Genomic DNA, 24,253 nt, shown 5'->3' with positions numbered 1-24,253 from the left:
GGCCGATAAGCACACACAAAAAAATATGCCCAACATCATTAGTCATCAAGGAAATGCAAATCAAAATTGCAATTAAGATACCACTTAACACCTACTAGGATGGCTAAGTTAAAAAGACAAACCATGGGACTTCCTTAGTGGCGCAGTGGTTAAGAATCTGCCTGCCAGTGCAGGGGACATGGGTTCGATTCCTAGTCCAGGAAGATCCCACATGCCACAGAGCAACTAAGCCTGCGAGCCACAACTACTGACCCCGTGTGCCACGACTACTGAAGCCCGTACGCCTAGAGCCGGTGCTCCACAACAAGAGAAGACACTGCAATGAGAAGCCTGCACACCACAACGAAGACAAACCAATAACAAGTACTGACAAGATTGTAAAACTCTCATACACTGCTGGTGGGAATGCAAAATTATGCAATGACTTAGGAAACAGTTTTTCAACTTTTCAAAAGGTTAAAATAGAGTTACCATATAACCCAGCAATTGGGATATGCCCAAGAGAAATGAAAACATATGTCCACACTAAAGCTTGTACACAAATGTTCATAGCAGCATCATTCATTATAACCAAAAAGTGGGGGGGAAAACCTATGTCTATCAATGCATGAAAAGATATAATGTGGTATATCTGTTCAATTAAGTATTATTCAGCAATAAATAAATGATACAGGTACAACATGGATAAACCTCAAAAACACTGTGATAAGTGAAAGAAGCCAGTCACAAAAAGACCACATATTGTAAGATTAATTATATCTCAACAAAGCTGGGGTTTTTTAAGACACTTTAAAAAAAAAAAAGTCATGGGGATGCACAGCATGGTGACTATAGAACTATAACACTGTATTGTATATTTGATTGTTGCTAAAAGAGTAGAACTTAAAAGCTCTCATCACAAGAAAAAAAAACTGTAACTATGTATGGTAATGGATGTTAACTGGACTTACTGTGATGATCACTTTGGAATATATATAAATATCAAATCATTATGTTGTACACCTGAAACTAATATGTTACATGTCAATTATATTGATATCTCAATTAAAATAAGGAATTTTTAAAAAGACATGTGCATGAACTACAAAAATGAAACGCTGAGAGAAAAAAAGCACCTAATTTTCAATTTTTCTTCTTCATATGCATATTCCTAAAATTTTGTCTTCCTATACATTCATATTTTGTCCATGAACAACAAACTACTGAAATTAAATCAAGTACTGAAATTCAAAAAACATGAAAAAAACAGCTCCTGAAATATCAAATAACTTTCAAACAATTCTACCTTAGCATTGACTCTGAACTAAACATAAATCTCAATTTCAACATACCACATAAAAATTACAAATACTCAGAGGTTTAAGCAAATTGCCAACTTTTCTGAATAAACAGTAATTCAGATTTGCTTTGATGAAAATGTAAATATTTACCTGACTGAAAAGAACAAAATCCTATAAGTCTAGTGTTCCCAAATGATGAAAAGAAAGAAAAGTGCAATTTTTTTATTCAGAATAGTTTCAGAATTAATTTTAACCTAGCTAGGATTATACATAGTTGATGGTTTATACTAAGCAAGGTATACCTTGCTTTTGCCTAAAATATACTGAAAAGAAGGCATTTATAAACAGTTACAAAAGTTAAGTTGGGACTGAGAAAAATCACATCATACAGTAAATGTGACAGAGATAATAACTTCAAAAAGCTCCTGAAAGTACAAGAACTCCTATTTTGGAAACTCCCTAAGTCATTTCTACAAATATGTACTGACCATCTACCATGTGCTAAGCACTGCGCCTGATACCAGGATGCCATGGTGAGCAATGAACAGATCAGGTCCCTGCTCGCAGGAGGCTTACACTAAAACAGTGCTTGTCAAATGTGCCTGATATAATCACTCAGGAGCTTGTTAAAAATTCAAAATCTGCTCCTCTGCTTTGGAGAGTCTGAGTCCTTGGGCCTGGGGTGAGTTGTGACGCCTGTATATTTATCAAGCGCTCCAGATTATTCCTATGCCCTGGCTGTTTGGAGAGCCCAATGCTCGGGGGCATCCCATCCCATCCAGCCGGAGCCACACCTCCGAAGTCCATTTCACTCAACTTCCTTCACCCTGACCGATAAATACCCCAAACACACCACCACGCTGAGATGGATGTAAAGCATTCCAAAATCACGCTGTGCTGAGACACCGACAGACTTGCTTCCTTCCGGGAACGGACAGCTCACTGCCTTAGACTCCACCTGGGGCTGTCTGCACCTGAGCCTCCCGGGGCAGGCCGACACCTGTCTCCTAGCGGCTGCGGTCTACCTCTCCCGTGGGCCCGGGTCACAGGCAGCCACCGCCCAGCGGGGACGGAGGCAAGGGATTGGCACCGCGCGCATTAGGCGCCGACTGTATACGGCCCCCCGTGCGCGCACACACACTCCCGCGGAAACTGAGGCGGGCAGGCAACAGCCCGGGTCCCGCTGCCGAGTGGCGCGAGGCAGGGCTCGAACCCGGACGACGGGGCGGGTTCCGCCTCGCGGGCGCTCGTCAGCCGCCGAGGCCCGGCCCGGCTCGCACCGACGGAGTTTCACAAAGAAAGTCTCCCGGCCCGCGCCCCTCACGCACTCACCGGAGGCGGCGCCGGCGGTGACTCGGGCTCCCGCCGCCTACGGCTCCGTGCCGGGGTCGACCCCGGGGTGGGCTCGAGCGCCGGCGGCGGCGACTGCTCCATCTCCGCGGGGCCCGGGCCGCGTCCGCCTCGAGCTAACGGTCCCGCCAGCTAGGCGCGCGCGCCGGCCCCGCGCGCCATGTTCCCGCCGTGCCGCGCGCCTCCGCGGCGACCCCCACACCCCCCCACACCCAACACCGCGCACGCGCGCATCGCCGCGCACGCTCCCCGCGCGCCTCCGCGGGTCCCCCCGACCGCGCAAGCGCGCACTCGCCGCGCCCCTCCCCGCGCCCTCCGGAGCCGGCCGCTGTTCCCAGCGTTGCGCCCACCCCCTCTGCAGCCGTCCGGCCGGGCCAGAGAGCTCGCGGTTCTGGGCTGGGCGCCGCCACCTGCCGCACTGCGGACGACGCCGGACCAGACCCTTCGGCACTGCCCCTTTTGCTTCACCTACTTGGGCTTGAGGAGATGGTCCAAGCCAAGAGGGAATTATCCCAAGAAGTCCGGGGGGAAGACGCCGCTAAGGTGATGAGAGCCCCATCGCGAAGGTGTGTGAGCACGTGAGCGAGCCTAAGTAGCACAGTTGATGTCCATGTCCCTGGAAAGCCGGACTCAATGGAGAATCCGAGTTCGAGTCCCGCATCTCCACTCACCTTTGCCTGATTAAGGTCAGGTCTCCAGTAGCCTGTTTCTCCTTAATCTGGAACGTCCAGCAAGTTAGGAGGACTTGAAATAATCCAGATAAAATGTCAACACCGCACCTAGTGCTCACCAAATGGTAATCCGGTGACAAGACCTCTTAAGTAATTTTGTTTTATGGTCAAGAACCAAGGGCCCTTGAAAAGGGAAATTTCGGTTCAAGTCTTGCCTCCGGTTCTTGCAGAGAGCCTTGATCTCTAAATCTGCAAAGGGAGGAGCAGCACAGGGTTGAGGTGAGCTTTCCGATGAGGCACACACCTTTCTGAGCACAATGCCTGGCACACACCAAGCTATCCAAGTTTCAGTGGTATAATTCCAGTTCTATCTTCCAGGACTCCTAAAGTTTAGTGATGGGGGCTCTGATCCCAAACCCTGTGGTATAATTAGCTGGGAGGGGGTTCGCTCAACCTTGGGGCTGGAGGGACTTAGTTCCCACATCTTCACTTTCCATTCTCTGCCCCAAACCTCTCTGGAAACCCTAAAGTTGGCACAAAAACAACAGCAGAGAATGTTTTCACTTGTAAAAAAAAAAAAAAAGAAGAGTGCCTGAGGGTCTCCTGGAGTTTGTAAGTGGTTGAATTTATTAGTCTGGGCTTTTCCAGACACAAGTGACCAAAAATTTTTAAAACAAAAAAATTTTTTTTTAATTTAAAAAACTCAACCTGGAGTAAAACAATTAAGGGAATAATTGAAAAGTCTTGGGTGGTACCTCACTTAAGGCATAGCTGGATCCAGGTGCTCAAACGATAACCTCAGTGTTTCTACAATCTCTCAGCTCCGCTTCCCTCTGTGATGACTTCATTCTCATGCAGTTCTCTCCACATAGTGTCCTGGGCAGCTCCTAACTCACACCTACCATCATGGTAGGGTGAATAATGGCTTCCAAAGATGTTCTCATCCTAATTCCCCAGAATTTATGAATATGTAACTTTACATATTCATAGCAGGAGCTGTTTCCCAGTAGTTCCAGCCAAAGTCTTGGATTTTCTTTCACTGGACCCATTTGGGTCACGTGACCTGCCTGAGCCAATCACAGCAAGATTGGCCAGATCTGACTATATGGAGCCCCTCTAGGAAGGGGGTGGGGTTAACCCTGCCAGAAGGACCTGGGGTTGGGGCAAGTGGGAAGAGGGATTCCCCTCCCCCAGAAAAAATAGGGTTGCAATTACCATAAGAGGCATCAGGTTCAGGACAGACACAAAGTACAGCTGTCTACTGCACCATCATCAAGGCACCGGAGGTCCACCACCAAGCAACATGCCTGTTCTTCAAAAGGGACTGGCAGTTACTTCAGTCACTGGGTGGTACCCCTCCACCTCTGCTCCCACCACCCACCCCAGACCTGGCATTTCCCAAATCTGTTTTGTCAAAGGCATCTCAGTTATCCACCCATCTTGTGTGAACCCAAAAAAGGTAAACAGGTGATGTTACTTCCTTGCTCAAGAACTTTCTATGGCTCCCTCTGGCTATGTATGTGACCCTCCCACCTTTAATGATAGAAGCCAACGCTGACAGATCCCCTACCAGGCACTTTAAATGAAACTTCCACCACTGAATCCTCAGAAATGCCGTATTAAGATGGTCCTCTTATTATACCCAGTTTACAGATAAGGAAATAAAAGCTCAGCAATTAGAAGTAACTTGTCCAAAGCCAAAGGTCAGGAAGTTCAGAGAGCTCAGATTAGCACAATATTGCTCCCACTAATGATGTTGCCATCCCAGCTCCATTTGCTCACATTTCAAAATCCTGTGCCCACCTCCAGCTGGGTGGGCAGTGAGAGGAGCTCTACCAGAGGAGCCTCTAGGGACCCCTTTGTCTTCTATAGCGTGCAGGGTGTGGGGGGGGAGGCAGACACCTAGGTACCATCTTCCCTTCCCTCTATGACTTCAAGGGATAGGGAGAAAGAATTCCCCAAAAAGAAAACCGGAGTATAAGGTTAAGAAGAGGAAGTGGATGCTGGGTGTCCCCATATTGGCAGCTGATGTCTCCCCATTAGTAATGAGTGTATTAGCTTCCTCTGGCTGCTGTAACAAATTACCACAAATTGGGTGGCTTAAAATAACACACATTTTTTTTTTCTTTTAATATATATTTTTTTTAATAACACACATTTATTCTCTTAACTTTTGTAGGTCAGAAGTCTGAAATCAGTTTCACCTGGCTAAAGTCAAGGTGTAAAGTAAAAGGACTGGTTCCTTCAGGAGGCTCCGATGGAAGAATCCATTTCCTTGCTTTTTGTCTGTCAGCTTCTAGTGGCTGCCTGTAGTGGCTTGTGGCCTCTTCCTCTGTTTTGAAAGAGCACCACTCCATCTCTTCTGACTCTGACTCTTCCTGTGTCCCTTTTAAAAGGAACATTGTGATAACACTGGGCCCACCTTGATAAAACAGGATGGTCTTCCCATCTCAAGATCCTTCACTTAATCACACCTGCAAAGTCTCTTTTGCTATGTAAAGTCACGTATTCATAAATTTTGGGGATTAGGATAAGAACATCTTTGGAGGCCATCATTCATCCTACCATGGTAGGTATAATCAGAGAGCTAATACAAAGTGCTCTGGAAACAGAGAAGGGCTCGCTGGCTACCCCAAGAGGGAAAGATGCCCTAAGAAACCGCAGCCTTCACATTAAATATTCAAATGAGCTAAAACCCATCTAACTTGGCAATCTCAGCCTCATTCCTTTAAATAGGCAAACCACCTAAATCCCCATCTAGCCCTCAGCAACAGGCCAGCCAAGCCTCAGAATGCTTGCACACCCTTCTAATTTCCATTGTCAACCACCACCCTCATTGCCTGAGGCAACATCTGTGTGCCCCTCACCCTCCCCTGGCTGGCTCACCAGTGGCATCTGAACCAAGACACTCAACTCATGGCATAGTCAGCAAGCTACAGTGTGGCCTAGCATCAGTCAGCCAAAGTTACAAAAGAAGCAAAATCAGTGGGTCAGAAAGAGACAAGAAGAGCCAGCCATTAGAACTGCCTGGGCTCCTGATGGCTCCCAGGCCCAGCCCTCTGTAAGGTTGAAACAGATCCCCTTTTCCATGAAGTAATTTGAATGGGCCTCTGTTCCTTGTCACCAAGATGTCCCAGCTTCCACAGATCATGGCGTTGTACCCATTCATCATGACTGAACATACTGGCATTCAAGATTTAGAAATCAGTCTCATGTGAGTTTTGTCAGTGTGAGTCAACATCCCTGAGTCTGAATGAATAAGGGACGGAGGAGATGAGGAACATGAATTTGAGTCAGAAAGCCCTGGGTTGGGTCCCAGCTCCGCCACTTCCTAGCTGTGTGACACTGGGTAAGTCACCTTACTCCTTCAGCCTGGGTTCCTCACCTATAACATAAAGGTGATCAGAGGACCTAGCCCATAGAATCACCAGACAAGAACAACCTAGGGAGGCGCTTTACACAGGGCCTCCTTGGTCATCATTGGGTCAACATGACATGCCCACATGCCTTAGTCACATTTCCAAAATCCAAACAGCTCTGAAACTGGGGAGTCCTCCATAACTCTCGTGGCAGAAAAGATGGACCTGAAGTGACATGAAGCTATTTACAGTTTTCTCTATTCCTCTTACTGTGAATATTTGCTGCAGAAATATTAAAGTGTTTGGTTATAGGATTCAGTGGGGTATTACATATAAACACAGTTGATGTGCCTGGTCCTCTTCCTAAAATCAGGAAATTTTTGAATTTCACAACTTATCTGGCTCTGTGGTTTCAGGGATGATGAGGGTGAGAATGGGACTCTAAACTGGCCCGTGGGGGAATTCCCTTGCAGTCCAGTGGTTAGGACTCCACACTTCCACTGCAGGGGGTATGGGTTCGATCCCTAGTCAGGGAACTGAGATCCCGAAAGCCGCATGGCCAAAAAAATAAAAATGAAAAACAAAATTTTAAAAAATTAAAGTAAAAAAAAAAAACTGGCCCATAGTAGATGCACCAAGGTACCGACCGTCTTGTAAGGACTCTGGCCAGTCTCGACAAACCCCACCCTGACTCACTGTGCCCCATCCCCTGCAACTTTAGAATTTGTATGCCACTCACCCAGGGATACATCCCAAGAAACCTGCCTGGTTACAGCCAAGGAAGAGGCACCAGAGGAAAGGCACACAACTTCAAATATGCACACACTAAAGGCGTGTAATTAAGAGCTGATCAACAAGCAAAAGCACAAAGCTCAGGTTCCATTACATTTTGAATTGTGTATCAATGATTGTGGAAAAGCAACTGTTCCCACAATGAAAATACAAGCTATGCAATACAGATTTAAAGAACATGGCAGCTGGGTTCAAGAAAGTACATTTCTTTCATGGTCAACCGGTGTTCACGAGACAGCAGCACAAACAGCCAGGCGCTTTGTGGGGTCGGCATCCTCTGCTTCCCCTTCAAGAAGCCGCTTTTGACTTGTAGAAGGCTGAAAGTAAAGGAAAAGAGAGAGATGTTCAAAGAAAACCTCTGGCTTGGTTACAATTTACCAAAGTTTCCCTATATACTTCCAGTAAACTTGGAGCCTTTCATGTGAAACTCCTAGGACCAAGAATACTGGTTGTCCTCATTGACTCTGAATCCCCACCACACCCCTCCCAAACTCAGACACCCTTATCGGACTGACATTTCTCTCCCTTGGGGCTTCCAACCACTCAATGACGTCTATTCAAAGTAAGAAGCATAACCAGCCTCCTCTTGGTTGTCTTCTAAATTAGGAAATGTAAAGGGACCACAATACCTCTCCCAGGGAGCCTCAAGTCTTGCTCTTTTGTGGGAAGACAATCTTTTTTGTATCTTTGTTTCCCCATTTATAAAATTGCAAGGGAGCAGTAGGAAGAGGAGTGTTACCGAAAGAAGGCAGGACAGGAATGAACAGATATTAACTGATACCTACAAAGAACTTTAGAGGAATAAGATTATAATCAGAAATCATCAACCACTCCCCCAAATTTTAAATTTTTCAGCAAATTTAAATCTGAGCCTCTAATAAGTCTTCCAATCTTGCCTTACAGGAGACTTCCTAAATAACCCCTAGCTGTGTTTCTCTAATGCATTAAACATGGTCTTCATTATTAAATCTTCTAAAGGTGCCAGAGCAGATCAAGCTGAAACAAAGTATCTACTACATTATTCCTTACCAAAAAAATGTTAAGCAATCACTGCTAAAGAGACTATTCAAACTCCTTATCCTCCACTCATTTGACTCTTCAAACTTAGCCTACATTTAATGACCATGATCCAGAATACCTGGGCGGGAACCTGGGGCAGAGTCATCGACTTTTCTTCTTCAAAAAGCAAATTCTTAAATTTTCTCTTCATGTCCTCATCCTGTGAAGAAATGAAAAACATAAGTAGGCTGTGAATGAGGGAAAGAAAGCTCCTGAAAGGCAGGGCTAGGATGCCCCTGGAAACAGGGAAGTAGGCTAAGATGGGGATGAATGTAGAGAAAAGGGAAAAGTCTAATCAGCAGTCGGTGCTCAGTCAACACTGGCTGAACCAAACCCATACGCTGAGCTCCGGGTGAATGTCTACTACTAGTAGACTGACTAAAACATAATGAGCAACTGTCACCTTTCCATTATATAACTATGTAACAAAAGGATTGGTTGACTAAAATATACTTACGGAATTACATAATTTCATCTGTGAAAACAAGGGAGCAAAGAAATAGTTGCTTATCCAAACCTGTCATATAAATTTATTTTCATTATATGATCCTTGAAACTCTGTGGTAGAAAATGCATTACACTATGTCGCAAAGCCCCATCAAACTATTTCAAATGGTTTCAAGTGTTTTGACTAGTGTTAAGGTAGGAGAGAATTATTAAGGACTTGGTAAACCGAAAGGTGATATACAAATAATAAAAATAGAAGTAATTATTATCAATAGAATATAGCTGAAATATGATAAAATCTTCTGAAAGAGCATTTTCTTGGTTTTCACTATATTTTAATTTCATTAGCAAATAAATTTTATTTTGCAAAAAACAAAACAAAACAAACAAAACTCCAGGTGGGTCAGAGAGAACCATAGACCTTAGCAGTCAATCTTTCAGAGCCAGCATCCCAGATCCTGAGAGATGGCGATCAGGAGGTCAAAGGCTGGGGTTGGCTCCATGCTGCTCCCCAGATCTTTCCAGGAGGTCCCCCCTCCCACTGCCAACAATGAGACCAGTTACCAGGGCCACCCTAACAAAGCAACCCTGCACCCAAGGAAAATTCACGCAGCAAGCACTGCACAAGTTGCCAGAAGGACTTCAAGCCCACAATATCCCAGAGCTAATGAGAAAAAAAAGTGAACAGGTGTTTCTTGCTGCTGGAGAGGGAAATGAGGGGTGGGGCAGGGTACACAGAAAACTCCTGCCCACCTCCATGAATAATCACTTCTGCAGGGCTCACTTCTGCATCTGGGAGCCCTGAGAGGTGACAGCCCTCCCTACCTTCAGAAAGGTGAAACACCCAGGACTAGGACTTGGGCTTTGGGGCCAGCTGAAAGCTGAGCTCAGCCACTCACAAGTAGCATGTGCAGAATACAGACCCAGAGCAGCCCACTTCCAAATCCTCATGTACTTTTCCATCCAACCCCCGCTCCACTCCTCCCACTACGCCAAGTGCACCATGGTGGGTGCGGAGAAAGGACCTAGGAGTGAAGGCCTTCAATATTCAGCAATTTGATGGATATAGAAAAATTAGTGCTCGAGGATGAATTCACCTGTTCTACATCTAGTAGCTAGAATCACCTGCTTCCATCACTGTTTATTGCATCATTCAGTGTAGCTCCCCACTGCCCAAGTGCCAAGTTCATCTGGATTCCACTCCACACTGTCCTCTAGGATCTCACTTCTCAGCAAGGCCACTCTCAAAGGTCCATTCCTTATTTCCTCCTACACCTGCTTACAGCCTCCGCCAGAAATGCCCTCTGTGCCTCCCTGCCCACCCACCTCCCTCATTCATTCAGTGAACAGTTGAGGACGCTTAGATGCCAGGCACTGTAATAAGCACAGGGGCCTCCATATCAGAGGGACCCAACCAATGTTGAAAATGCTATTCCCCCGTCGCTGTGGCAACTGAATTGTGATTGTCATGGCTGAACTGTGTGAGTTATGACTGAATTGTGCCCCCCCAGACCCCATTTATATGTTGAAGCCCAACCCCCAGAATTGTGACTGTATTTGGAGACAGGGCCTTCAAACAGGTAATTAAGTTAAAATGAGGCTCTTAGCTTAAATATAAGACATGACACCATAAAACTCCTAGAAGAGAATATAGGCAAAACATTCTGACATAAATCGTACCATTGTTTTCTTAGGTCAGCCTCCCAAGGCAATAGAAATAAAAGCAAAAGTAAACAAATGGGACCTTATCAAACTTACAAGCTTTTGTACAGCAAAGGTTTTGTTTGTAGTTACAAACAAAACCAAAGGACAGCCTACAGATTGGGAGAAAATATTTGCAAATGATTCGAGCAACAAGGGCTTAATTTCCAAAATACATAAACAGCTCATACAGCTCAATAACAAAAAAAATCAAACAACCCAATCAAAAAATGGGCAGAAGACCTAAACAGACATTTCTCCAAAGAAGACATACAGATGGCCAACAGGCACCTGAAAAGATGCTCAACATCGCTAATTACTAGAGGGATGCAAATCAAAATTACAATGAGGTGCCACTTCACACTGGTCAAAATGGCCATCGTTAAAAAGTCTACAAATTAAAAATGCTGGAGAGGATTTGGAGAAAAGGGAACCCTCCTACACTGTTGGTAGGAATGTAAATTGGTGCAGCCACTATGGAAAAACAGTATGCAGGTTCCTCAAAAAACTAAAAATAGTTGCCATATGATCCAGCAATCCCACTCCTGGGCATATATCTGGACAAAACTATAATTCAGGGGCTTCCCTGGTGGTGCAGTGGTTGAGAGTCTGCCTGCCGATGCAGGGGACATGGGTTCGTGCCCCGGTCCAGGAAGGTCCCACATGCCGCGGAGCGGCTGGGCCCGTGAGCCATGGCCGCTGAGCCTGCGCGTCCGGAGCTTGTGCTCCGCAACGGGAGAGGCCACAACAGTGAGAGGCCCAAGTACAGCAAAAAAAAAAAAAAAACTATAATTCAAAAAGACACATGCACTCGTATATTCATAGCAGCACTATTTACAATAGCCAAACAACCTAAATGTCCATCGACAGATGAATGGATAAAGATGTGGTGCATACATACAATGGAATACTACTCAGCCATAAAAAAGAATGAAATAATGCCATTTGCAGCAACGTGGATGGACCTAGAGATTATAATATGATATCACTTATATGTGGAATCTAAAATATAACACAAATCAACTTATCTATGAAACAGAAACAGACTCACAGACATGAAGAACAGACTCGTGGTTGCCAAGGGGGAGTAGGGGTGGGAGAGGGATGGACTGGGAATTTGGGATTAGCAGATGCAAACTATTATATGGAGAATGGATAAACAACAAGGTTCTACTGTATAGCACAGGGAACCATATTCAATATCCTGTGATAAACCATAATGGAAAATAATATGAAAAAGAATGTATACATACATATAACTGAATCACTTTGTTGTACAGCAGAAATGAACACATTTTTTTAAATATAAATTTATTTATTTATTTACTTTTGGCTGCATTGGGTCTTTGTTGCTGTGCACGGGCTTTCTCTAGTTGCAGCGACCAGGAGCTACTCTTCGTTGTGGTGGGTGGGCTTCTCATTGCGGTGGCTTCTGACGGAGCACGGGCTCTAGGCGCACGGGCTTCAGCAGTTGTGGCTCACGGGCTCAGTAGTTGTGGCTCACAGGCTCTAGAGCGCAGGCTCAGTAGTTGTGGTGCACAGGCTTAGTTGCTCCGTGGCATGTGGGATCTTCCCGGACCAGGGCTCGAACCCATGTCCCCTGCATTGGCAGGTGGATTCTTAACCACTGTGCCACCAGGGAAGCCCAACACAACATTGTAAATCAACCATACTTAAATATAATAAATTTTTTGTTTAAATTGGGCTCTTAGGGTGGGGCCTTAATCCATTATAGCTGATGTTCTCATAAGAAAAGAAGAAGACACCAGGGATGTAAGCAAACAGAGAAAAGACCAAGTGAAGACACACAGAGAAGGCAGCCACCTGAAGGGCAATGAAAGAGGCCTCAGGAGAAACCAAACCTGCTGGCACTTTGAAATTGGACTTCCAGCCTCCAGAATTGTGAGAAAATAAATTTCTATTGTTTAAACCACCCAGTCAGTGGTACTCTGTTATGGCAGCCTGAGCAAAGTAATACTGCTATGTCATCCCCAGGCCACCCTGCCCTTAGACAGTCTCCACACCGTGTGAACTTGTGGGTACCAGAAGCCCTGTGGGCAGTCCTCATCCTGGGGATCCTCCATACTCTGTGCCTACCCCTATTACCACATGTAGCTCACTGCTCTGTAGTCAGGGTTGGCTGCCACCTGGACTGTGTATCCACAGTGCCTAACAGTGCTTGACACATGAGCTCCTTACCTGTCCTCTGAAAGCATGAATGAATGCATGAAGAGATGAAACCATGCAGCCAAACAGAAATGACCACAAGCCTATTTAAGCCTGTATTTAAAAGAAGTCATCAGTTGGGAATTCCCTGGCAGTCAAGTGGTTAGGACTCAGTGCTTTCACTGCTGGGGCCCGCATTCAGTACCTGGTTGGAGAACTAAGTTCCCACAAGCCATGGCACAGCCAGAAATGAAAATAAAAAGAGTCATCGGTAAGCAGTAATCTGAAAAAGGATATCATTACATACCACAGATAGAATGTGTATCTGTAAATACCCTTCCTTTGAGATGTCTACAATCTATTCAAAAATGTGACATTGTAATATACCTCCAAGTTAAGCAGGAAAAAATCCTCTATTTCAAGAAGTAAACATGGACTTCCATGGTGGCGGAGTGGTTAGGAATCCGCCTGCCAGTGCAGGGGACATGGGTGCATGCCCTTGTCCGGGAAGATCCCACATGCCGCGGAGCAACTAAGCCCGTGCACCACAGCTACTAAGCCTGCACTCTAGAGCCCGCGAGCCACAACTACTGAGCCCGCATGCCACAACTACTGAAGCCCGCGTGCCTAGAGCCCGGGCTCCGCAACAAGAGAAGCCACTGCAATGAGAAGCCCTCGCACCGCAATGAAGAGTAGCCCCCTCTCGCCGCAGCTAGAGAAAACCCACGCACAGCAACAAAGACTCAACGCAGCCAAAAATTAATTAATTAATTAATTAAAAAAAAAAAAAAGAAGTGAACATGAGGTCAAAGGTGGGTATAAGGGATGCGCCCAAAATTGGACACTGTTAATAACAAAAAAGAGATCAGAATTCACATTCCAAACACTCAGTCCAGTGCCAGACCCATAAAACCATTTAGTTTCCTCAAAAACACTGAATTTTCCCAAAATGAAACCTAAACTGTCACCAGCAGGTGATTTTTGTGGGCACTTGGCATCCTCGTCCTCACTGAATGTTCACTCCGCCTTCTGCTGCAAAAATAAAATGTGGACAAAAGAGTATTCAAGTGAGACCCCTGTGGCAGGGTTGAATTTCACCTTTTCCTTAGTTGTTAACAATTTTGAGACAAAAAGTACAAGAAAAATAGGCTATGCTTGTTTGTACATTTTGGGCAGATGTAAACCTTGTTCCCAGGCCTAACTGGCAAGCTCTGTTTTCTTCAAGATTAACACAGCTCCTCTACCTCCATATCTGGCCCCCAAGAGTTTCCCTATTAAGGCACATGAAAAGAGCCAAGAGGAATGTTTTCTTTTTCATCAAAATTAAGTCCCCACATGCAAAGGCACCCTTTATTTCCAAATTCCTTTTCTCTAGGGTCCTGCAGTTTCAAATCTGTGTGGTCTATTAAGTGCTAAATCATCTGACAGATTTTTTTCTGGAGGGACTGCTGTTTCCAGGGCAACATCCCAAACACATATATCTATTTTTTGTTTCTTGTAAGGATTTCTCGTTCTCAACCTGAGCTGGCCTGAGCAGAACTGTTTGGTGTGGAGGGCTGGAAGAGAAAGAACGAGGACACTCCTCCCAGAGCTCCAGAAGTACAGTACTGAGACTAGATGGCCCAAGGAGTTCCTGGACTAGAAATTCCCACAGTATGTGAGCCTCCAGCTCAAACAACCTGGTTAAGTCCCCCATCCCCACAGGAAACAGAGACCAAATGAAAGTTAACAGAAAGGCATATGGCTGTGCTAAAAGGAACTCCACTTAACAGAAGACCTGGCATCCATCAAAAAGCCTGCCCGAGGCCATAGTGAATTCTAAAACCAAAGACTAGCCCACCAAAGCCACTAAGGACTTCCAACCCTGGCAGCTCGAATGAGATCAGTACGTAATCTAATGGCAGTCACAACCCCCAGCAGGGACACAGAGGAAATGCAGACTTGAAAGGCACAGGTGACAATCTGCTAACGGCATGCTGACTCACCATGAACGAGAAGTGGGACCCCTCATGCCCGATCACTTGGGCTTCAGAAATAGCCAGATTCTACCCCAGCGAGGCTGCTCCCCTCCTCCCACCCCTGCTTCCCTGATCTAAGGTTGAAGATGGCTGGAACGCAGCCCATCCCGCCCGTCTGGGGTACGGTGTTTGAGAGAAGAGAAGGACATAGCTAGGGTGGAAATTTGGAGCTAGAACAATCTCTCAAAGGAGCACAATGGAACACAACTGAACCGCAGACTCAGGGAAGCCAAGTGGAACCAGGACAGGCCATAAAGTGAGCTTGTCTATCCAAGTCAAGTTGTAAAGGTTGCACACAAACACGAGACACACCCACGCTCAGACCCATAGACAAACATACATATACCGACACACCTAAACCTCAGTCTTTAAAAATTGCATTAAACAGACCCAACAAAGCAAACGTATGTTTTCATCCTCTTCCCCATCTCTCAGGCACCGTTCAGGGCTGCCCGGGTATTTTAGGCTGGCAGGCACTGCCCCATACACACCTGAAGCCACGGGTGTCTTAAAGCTTCTTCTGTCGTAAAACGTGCCTTTGGATCAACTATCAACAACTTCTTGACGAGGTCCAGAGCTAAAGCAGTAAGATAATTTGGCAAATCACAGTGAGAAGGATAAAGGCATTAAATCAACAAAATTAGAGTGTGCCAGAATCACAGGCCAACATCCAGAAAGAGGAGAGAAGGGCTGAGGTCATTGTGATCAGTAGGCACGGCCCCCTAATCCTCCCCACTCTGTATTTGTCCACGTGCTCTAGAACACCAGGAACGACCATGATGCTCCCCAACACTCCCTGCTCAGACATCACAACCTCTTAGCTCTCCGTCCCTACTCTCCTTGCTGGACTCAAGTTCAAACTAATTAAAGATGAACTTCCCCCAGTTCTAAAACTCAGGATGTTCAGCCAACTCTCTCCAAGACCCACAGAGTGATGGTGAGAGCTCCTCGGCCAGCGAGAGCTCGCTCCTTGAAATCCCAGGCTTGGCAGAAACAAAACTTGACAGCCAGCAACAAGTGGAGGCTGGTTGTATATTGCAATATTATTCCTTAGACACTGTGACACTTAGCACAATCATCTGTGGTACACAGTTTTAGTTTTCTACTTTTTCTTTAGAGAATTACAAAGTTACCTTTTTAAATTCTAAAATACAAAGTAATTACATTTAGCTCTTGCTGTGCTTACTAATTCAAAGGAGACCTTGTAACTAAAAAGTTACCCATTATTTTGCACACTTAAATAGATACCAGGCACAGTGAGCATATTACACTTAACCCTCACAAAACCCCTTAAGGTAGGGGTTTATTGTGCCCCTTTTACAAATAAATGAAATGGAGACCCAGAGATGTTAAATAACTTGCCTAAGGTCACAGAGCTAGGAAGTAGCAGACCCGGGACACGAGCCTACATCAGCCTGGCTCTGGAGCCCAAGTTCCTAATAATTTCCTTTTCCTCTCAAATGGTGCAAAACTAACAACAGAAAATAAGAACAGGATTGACAGGAGAAAACATCACAGAATTTGAAAAGAAATTCCCACCACCGCACACACACATTCTAGCAAACCACAAGTTCTTAACCCTTTCATATCCATACCCTTCTCTGAGACCTCTGACCAGACTTCAGGAATGAAGTTGCATTTTCCACTGGTGATCTGATCCTTCAGTGACACGTGAGTCTTATGCTCAGAGAAAGGTGGATACCCACTAAGGCTTAATATTGGTAGAGAGAGAAAGGAAAAGAAATCAAGTGGCATTCTCAGTGGCATTCATGGATACATCGATTTCTTTTTCAGCATCATGAAAAATTAGGTGTTGCTTTAAATTGATGGTCAAAATAAGTGACCTAAATTAAACACAAGCTCTCGACCTGGACACATTGCTGATTTCACCTAAATACCTCCAACCAGAGTCTGAAGAGATAAAAACTTTTTCTTACCAAATGAAAAGAATAACTCCTAAACTCCAGCAGTCCACAGCACGGTTATATCCAGCAGTCCCAAAAGAATTAAGAACCTCAGGAGCGAGGTAAGTGGGGGTACCACATAAGGTTCTCATCAGAGAGGTCTCCCCCAAAATCTTGGACTGCCCAAAATCAGTAATCTAAAGTAAGGACAAAAGGGAATCACTTTTAATGACATCATAAAATAAAGAGTAACATAGTCTGCCAGTCCCAAAAGACATGCAGATTAGAACAGTTCCTATCCTACGGTTCGTGCTGCCATTAATCTGGAATCTACACATTGATGTTTTGGTAAGGTAATTTTAAACTCTGCAAGTTATTTAATTTTGCTTAAATGAAAATTCCTGAGCCAAGGTACTTAAAGGCCCAGGTTTTCTCAACTTAGATCTGGGTTTTCTGTAACCTTACGAAAGGCTTATAACCGTAAACAGACACTCTAGAATTCTAATTAGTTATTCCTGGTTCTCCTTTAGACCCCGGTTTCTCAACCTTGGCTGCAAACTGGAATACCCGAGGAGCCTGAAGAAAATATTTACACCTGGGTGCCACCTACAGTGATTCTGAGGCGTAGGCTTGGTGTCACGGTTTGTTTGGGTTTTTTTTTTGCGGTACGTGGGCCTCTCACTGTTGTGGCCTCTCCCGTTGCGGAGAACAGGCTCCAGACGCGCAGGCTCAGCGGCCATGGCTCACGGGCCCAGCCGCTCCGCGGCATGTGGGATCTTCCTGGACCGGGGCACAAACCCATGTCCCCTGCATTGGCAGGCGGACTCTCAACCACTGCGCCAGCAGGGAAGCCCTGTTTGGTTTTTTTTTTTAAATCAACAGAGGAATCTAAAATGAAGCCAGTATTGGGAAGTGCTGTTTTAAACAGGGGAAGACAGGGGATGTGTTTCTCCCATCTAGACCCCTACTTCCTCCCTCTGAAGATGAAAGTGGCTTATACACAATGGAGCTCAATAAATGCTCATTACATCTGGATTGGAGCAATACCATCTGATCTCTAAAAGAATTGCTAAAAGTGGGAAGGTCAAGTTCTCTACCTTTTTATGCTCCTACTTTTTACTTGATGAATTTAAAAACAGTTTCTGAACAGAAATCTACTGGCCACATATAAAACATACATTTCTTACCTTTATAAGGCAGTCCTCTTTTTGAGATGAGAGTAGAACATTCTCTGGCTTTAAGTCCCGATGTATAATGCCATTTTCGTGAAGGTACTGCATAGAAAGACAGGCATGACCCTTAGATATATCGAGTAGTATGTGAGGAGAGAGAGAGAGAGAGAGAGAGAGAGAGAGAGAGAGAGAGAGACACACACACACACACATTTTACAGCTGGATGAAACTGTAAGCCATGTTACTCACAACCATATTCCCCCAAATCATAGAAAACCACTGGATAAATGGATTAGTGTTTACAAATTTGTTTGTAAGAAACTCTTTAAAAAAGTAGAAAAATGGGGCTTCCCTGGTGGCGCAGTGGTTGAGAATCTGCCTGCCGATGCAGGGGGCGCGGGTTCGTGCCCCGGTCCAGGAAGATCCCACATGCTGCAGAGCGGCTAGGCCCGTGAGCCATGGCCGCTGAGCCTGCGCATCCGGAGCCTGTGCTCCGCAATGGGAGAGGCCACAACAGTGAAAGGCCCGCATACCGCAAAAAAAAAAAGTAGAAAAATGAAAAAGGCAACTTATGACAGTAGACATTTTACTTCACTCTTCAAAATAATAACTATCCCTTCATATTGGCAGAAACAGAAGATGTCAATTTCAATAATAAAAATGTAAATGGATGATATAAACTATTATGAGACCATCTTAAACTATAAAAATTCCACCAAAATAGTACATTTGGTTATTCCATCCCTGAGAATATTTTTAAAGGGACTCTGTAAAGTACACATGTGTAGATTATCTGTTTGAACACCCAGAGTTAACATATTCCTTGATGCAAAGATTAGTCTTTGAAAACTATGGCTGAAATAGAATGGTGATATTTCTTTGTGTATTCATTTTTATATACTAAGTCATATTTCTTTAGGAAAAAAAAGTTTCCCACATCCACTGATCTGCACTCAATTCATCTTAATATTCTTGGTATAATATAAGGTTGGGAACAAACCATTAAGAGAGTAAAGCACTGGTTAGGTATTTATGGGCTTCAATTTTCTCTGGATATCCCTCTGGCCTAGAGGAAAAATCCTCCAAGACACCTCCACTCATCTGGTGAAGCCCCCAGGGTGGGCACCCAGGTAGACCAGCCCCTGGAAAATCTTCCTCAATCCTCACCCAATGCAAGAGCTGCTCCCAATCACTGCGTCTCTTGCACACAGTAGGTTCTCAAGGGAAGAGGCCTTGGCAGGGAATCGCCACAACCAAATCTGGGTTGAGAAAGGGTGATGTTCTCTGAAGCATGCAGGGTGCCATCAGCTGTTCCTCCACCCAACATTTGCCCCGAATATTGAAGAGAAGGCAGAGCATGTCCTGCCCGCGTGCCTGCTACAGTTAACAAGATACTACATGTGTAAGAAACCCCTAGCACTGTGCCACGGGGGTGTGATCTGTCCTCATACCTGCCCAGCTCCCCCCTTGAGAGGTAAGGGGGATTTTTGCAGGGATCAGGCAGCAGTAGAGATCCCTTCCCCTCCAGGAATACCTCCAAGCTAAAGAGAGGCCATGTGGGAATGTGTTTATTTCTTTAACTTCGTTTTTTTTTACTCTCTTAAGCCTCACAGCAAGAGCTTTCTCATCTGAGTCAAAGGGGTGGGATGTTTTTGCCAAGAATGGAACAACCCACACACACACTCTGTTCTCTGGGTTTTTATCCCTGGTCCCTCATCTTCTGCCTAACTGGGAGAGTAACACTTAAAAGAAAGTACACTCTCAAAAGCAGCAAGGGCTTCTCTTACCTGCACAGCCAGGAGCATCTGGTAAAAATAGAGTTTGCATGTAGCTTCTTTCAGGCGCTTATTTCCCACCACCCTATCAAACAGCTCTCCTCCTTCCATCCTGAAACACACAGGCAAAGCAGGGGGTTCATTCCTGGAGGGAAACTCACTTGGAAGGAAGAGAATAACACAAACAAAGCAAACTCATTAAGACAAGCAAAGTGTTCATTCACTCGACTCCCATTTGTAAAAGCAGTAAGGTAATAAGCCTCCTCCACAACAAAGATGTGCCCATTGGAAACTAAGGAACAAGGAAAGATGGAGGAAGAGCATGGTGGGAATTGCAGACGCTTGGGGAGCTTTTAAAAAATCTGATGCAGTAGATCAGAGGTGGGACCCAGGAGTCTGCATTTTTATTGTGCACCCCAGGTGGTTCTGAGATTGGTGTATAGGAGAAAGCAGGAACCTACAATCAACTGGGGTGTGAAGCCCAGCTCTACCACTTCCCAGCTGTGGGACTTTGGGCAAGTTACACAACCTCTCTGAGCTTGTTTCTATCTCCTCAAAAAATGGGGATAAAATCCCACCTACCTTGATGGCTGTTGTAAAAATTAAGAGATAACTGATGTAGGTAAAGCACCTGGCACAGTGGAGATGCTTGGCAAGATTATTCAATCCCTCTGCAATTCAGTTCTCATTTCTGTAAAGTGGACCCAAAAACAGTAACTCACCAATAACTTGTAAGTAATCTGGATGACAGGAAAGTTAAATGAGTCAATCCCTGTGACGTGCTTAGAGCAGGACTTGGCTCATATTAAGTGCTTAATTAGTATCAGTTACTGTTATTCTATTACTATTACTATTATTATTAAAATGTTTTAACTAGATCCAGTCAAATAACAATCTCCTATTTCATAGCAACAGATATTCCCTTAAGTACAAGGGCTGTCCAGTCTCTCCTAGTGCTATGAGTGGGGCTGCTATTTACTCTATAATCTTAATGGTCAGCCAGCATAGCCACTGTTTCCCGCTCAGGAGTAAAGCCTTGTCTCTCTGCCATGACAGCCACTCCCAGAAACACTGCACATTTATGCAGAACGAACATCAAAACAGGTCTCTCCAGGAATGAGACAGGAAATTATTTTAATCACACCAAATAAACCTGCAAGAAAACCAGCACCTGAAAGATACTCAGGTGTCACCATGCAACCTGGTACTATGATCCCAAGCAGCAAGGGCCACCCAGGCCAGTTATTTCAGAGTAATAATATGTACCTGTGTTCGAGCACCTAGTGTGCCAGGTGCTCTGCTGGGGGATTTCCAGCCCTCACAGCATTTGAACCTTATGCATCTGTGCCTGGGGTTATCATTATTACCCCAATTTAACAAAGGGAATATGAGACTCAGAGAGGTGAAGTAAACTAACCCATGGGTAGACAGTCAGTCACCAGCAGAGTAAGATTCAAACACAAGCCTCAGATCCACATGCCTTTGGACACACTAGAGGGATTTCAGAATTGATACTAACCCCCCACCACATACATACACTGAGGGTCCCCAGGATGGATAAATGCAAGCCACCATTAGGCTCTTTGGTGGCTTATAAACGTTTAAATGGAAACAAAAAAAAGTTTACTACTCACAATTCCAAAACAATATAATAATCTTCGGCATCAAAAAAGTCTTTAATCTTGATGATACAAGGCTAAAAGGGGAAAAAAGAGGAAAAGTAGTGAGAAGCTCCCCAAGAGGAAAACCCCAAGAGCAGAACTCAGGACATCCACCCAAGGGGTCAAGGAGGCCCAGACCAGGCCTCTGGCCCCCTGCCTCGGTACACTTTGAATTCCACGCACAGGGGAAGGCAGAACACAGCACAGCTGGCTCCTGAGTGAGAAAATACAAGAAACTCTCCACCCCACCAAGCTGGTAAGAGAGCAGTTCACGCTTTGTATACAAGGCTGGTGCCAAGGAAGGGAGGCCAGTCTCCTCCCAGCCTTCCTCCTCACTGACCCCCAAGCACAAGGACTCGAGGACACCTAAGGAACCTGGGAGCCTAGCAGGTAGCATGAATAAAGGGAGCAGGCTAGGTGGGGAGCCCAGCCATCCTGCCAGACAGCAGGGCTATACAGCTCCAAGCAACTGGCACCACAGGGCACCCCATGTGAAAAGATCCTCCATTTTCCAAGAGAAGAGGGAAATTCCAGTTTCATTCGAACTCTACAGCACATCTGTGGGGTGGAGGAGAGAGACACACACACACATCTTTGGCTCATAGTTTGTGACCTCTGATCAATGCTGGGTGCATTTGCTGAAGAACAACAGAGACTAGTATTGTACAGTTTAAAATGCATATTTAATAGAATGATTTTATACTTGGAAAGCACACCTATTGTTTTCATAGTACAAATGACTGACAGTAAAGCTAGTGGTCGGGGTAGAAAAATGATGTGGTGAGTATCTATTAGGGACATACACTCCCACCCAGCAGAGAAGAGGGTTGTGGTTATGTCTGAATTAAAGGGAAGGGCTTCCCTGGTGGCGCAATAGTTAAGAATCCACCTTCTCATGCAGGGGACATGGATTCAAGCCCTGGTCCGGGAAGATCCCACATGCCGTGGAGCAACTAAGCCCGTGTGCCACAACTGCTGAGCCTGCGCTCTAGAGCCCACGTGCCACGACTCCTGAAGCCCATGTGCCTAGAGCCCGTGCTCCGCAACAAAAGAAGCCACCGCAATGAGAAGCCCGCGCACCGCAACAAAGAGTAGCCCCCACTCGCCACAACTAGAGAAAGCCCACGCGCAGCAACAAAGACCCAACGTGGCCAAAAGTAAATAAATAAATTTATAAAAAAAAAAAAGGATTAAAGAGAAGAGAGCTGTAAGATTTTTACTTATTTATTTATTTATTTTTGGTCACAACCTACAGCATGTGGGATCTTAGTTCCCCAACCAGGGATCAAACCCGTGCCCCCCGCATTGGCAGCACAGAGTCTTAACCACTGGACCGCCAGGCAAGTCCCATAAGATTTTTAGATTTTAGATTAAAAAGAATAGCAAAACCTGCCAGAGTGATCTTGCTACAAAGCAAATTTCATCACTTTCATCGCTGATTAAAATCCTCCAAGTAGGGACTTCCCTGGTGGTCCAGTGGTAAAGAATCTACCTTACAATGGCAGGGGACACAGGTTCGATCCCTGGTAGGGGAACTAAGATCCCACATACTGTGGGGCAACTAAGCCCGCACGTCCCAACTACTGAGCTCAAGCACCTCAACTAGAGAGCCTGCGTGCCGCAAACTAGAGCCCATGCGCCGGAATGAAACATCCCGCACACCTCAGCGAAGATCCCACGTGCCACAACTGAGACCTGATGCAGCCAAACATAAATTAAATAAATAAATAATAAATAAATCTTAAAGAAAAAAATCCTCCAAGTGGTATCTCCCCATGATGAACTGTTAGACAGTGGTGAATGAATGCCCCACAGCCTCCCCAGCACAATGGATCTTGGAAATACAATGCCGAGTGGAAAAGGCAAGTCTCGACAGACATCAAAGAGTATGAGGTAAATTTAATTGTATGGGCAAAGTTTTTGTTGTTAAATTAATGGTGAGTTCAAAGGTGTTCACTTTATTGGTTTGCTTTATAATTTACACTTATTTTACACATGTCAAATATTATATAATTTTAAATTACTTAAAGGAAGAAAGAGAGAAGAGTGAGGAGGAGGAAAGGAAGGGAGGAAGACAAGAAAAAAGAAATCCTTTAGCACCTTGCTGCCTAGAGGCTAAATTCCAACTTCTCAGCAGGGATTAGCAAGCCCTTCAAGACCCAGCCTCGTCCTGTCCCCACCCACCACCCCAGCCTCATCTCCTGCGACCTGTCCCAGAAATCCTCCTTTCCAGGCCACAAAACTCCCGGCCCACCTCAGATTCTCTCCCTGTGTCACACTTTTGCTCACACTACCCTCTAGGCCTGGTGACCCAGCCTTCTGGAACACGTGGCCTCAGGCATCAAGCCCCATCTCAAATGTCCCCCTTGGAATTGAGATCCACACTTCCTGCAGTGGCTCTAATCCGTGTTGCCCCACGAGGAAACTGACACCCACCACAAGTCTCCTTTCACTGCATGGGCTGAGTCAAGTCTTACTTACCTTTCTGAGACCAACACTCAGCAGAGCAGCTGGCACACAGGAGACACCCATATGCTGCCCAGATTAATACCATCAACATCAATAACAGACACACCACCCACTGAGCGTGAGCCCTGCCAGCCACGTTTTGGTCATGGAATAAACAGCCATGGGGTCAGGCTGAGAGCAAACCATTTCCACCTCTCCTTACCTATGATCATATCATAGTATACTTGGCTCTGCATGACCATTTGTTATTGTCACAATAATGGAAACACTGAATATGCACTGTAGTATTACATTAAGAGGAACAGAAAGGAAAGGAGAGCTGAAATTCTCATATAACAGGAAGGCAATGAGCTATTATCATTAATAAACCAAGAGAGAGCAGTTTATGTGTATTATGTAGAAATACAGAGGTAAATTATTTAAAAATC

General features: G+C 45.2%; 2 protein-coding genes across 9 annotated transcripts in view; both read right to left on the bottom strand.

Moving 5' to 3' along the window:
* The window catches only part of TTC28 (tetratricopeptide repeat domain 28), a 603,177-nt gene extending 600,364 nt beyond the window's left edge, over positions 1 to 2,813 (bottom strand). Inside the window, exon 1 of the mRNA XM_027124409.1 lies at positions 2,613 to 2,813. Within this exon, the coding sequence (XP_026980210.1) occupies positions 2,613 to 2,714 (102 nt within the window). The 5' untranslated portion in view covers positions 2,715 to 2,813. The remainder of the gene's footprint in view (positions 1 to 2,612) is intronic.
* A 4,666-nt stretch (positions 2,814 to 7,479) lies between these two features.
* The window catches only part of CHEK2 (checkpoint kinase 2), a 40,255-nt gene continuing 23,481 nt past the window's right edge, over positions 7,480 to 24,253 (bottom strand). For 4 of the 8 annotated variants that reach the window (XM_027124394.1, XM_027124396.1, XM_027124395.1 and 1 more), the window contains 8 exons: positions 21,330 to 21,391; positions 19,708 to 19,855; positions 17,935 to 18,021; positions 16,781 to 16,944; positions 16,439 to 16,554; positions 15,335 to 15,420; positions 8,591 to 8,671; positions 7,480 to 7,769 (listed from right to left, as the gene is read on the bottom strand). In XM_027124394.1, coding sequence (XP_026980195.1) covers positions 7,680 to 7,769; positions 8,591 to 8,671; positions 15,335 to 15,420; positions 16,439 to 16,554; positions 16,781 to 16,944; positions 17,935 to 18,021; positions 19,708 to 19,855; positions 21,330 to 21,391 — 834 coding nt within the window. In that variant the 3' untranslated portion in view covers positions 7,480 to 7,679. Of the gene's footprint in view, positions 8,244 to 8,590; positions 8,672 to 12,297; positions 12,729 to 15,334; positions 15,421 to 16,438; positions 16,555 to 16,780; positions 16,945 to 17,934; positions 18,022 to 19,707; positions 19,856 to 21,329; positions 21,392 to 24,253 lie in introns of those variants that run through there. The other 4 variants (XM_027124397.1, XM_027124398.1, XM_027124399.1 and 1 more) reach the window with 4 other exon arrangements.

Source organism: Aethalodelphis obliquidens, unplaced genomic scaffold (genome assembly GCF_003676395.1).
Source record: "Aethalodelphis obliquidens isolate GAN/ISIS:26980383/991018 unplaced genomic scaffold, ASM367639v1 scaffold28, whole genome shotgun sequence".
In the NCBI taxonomy this organism is placed as follows: domain Eukaryota; kingdom Metazoa; phylum Chordata; class Mammalia; order Artiodactyla; family Delphinidae; genus Aethalodelphis; species Aethalodelphis obliquidens.
This window is presented reverse-complemented; position numbering and strand designations above follow the sequence as displayed.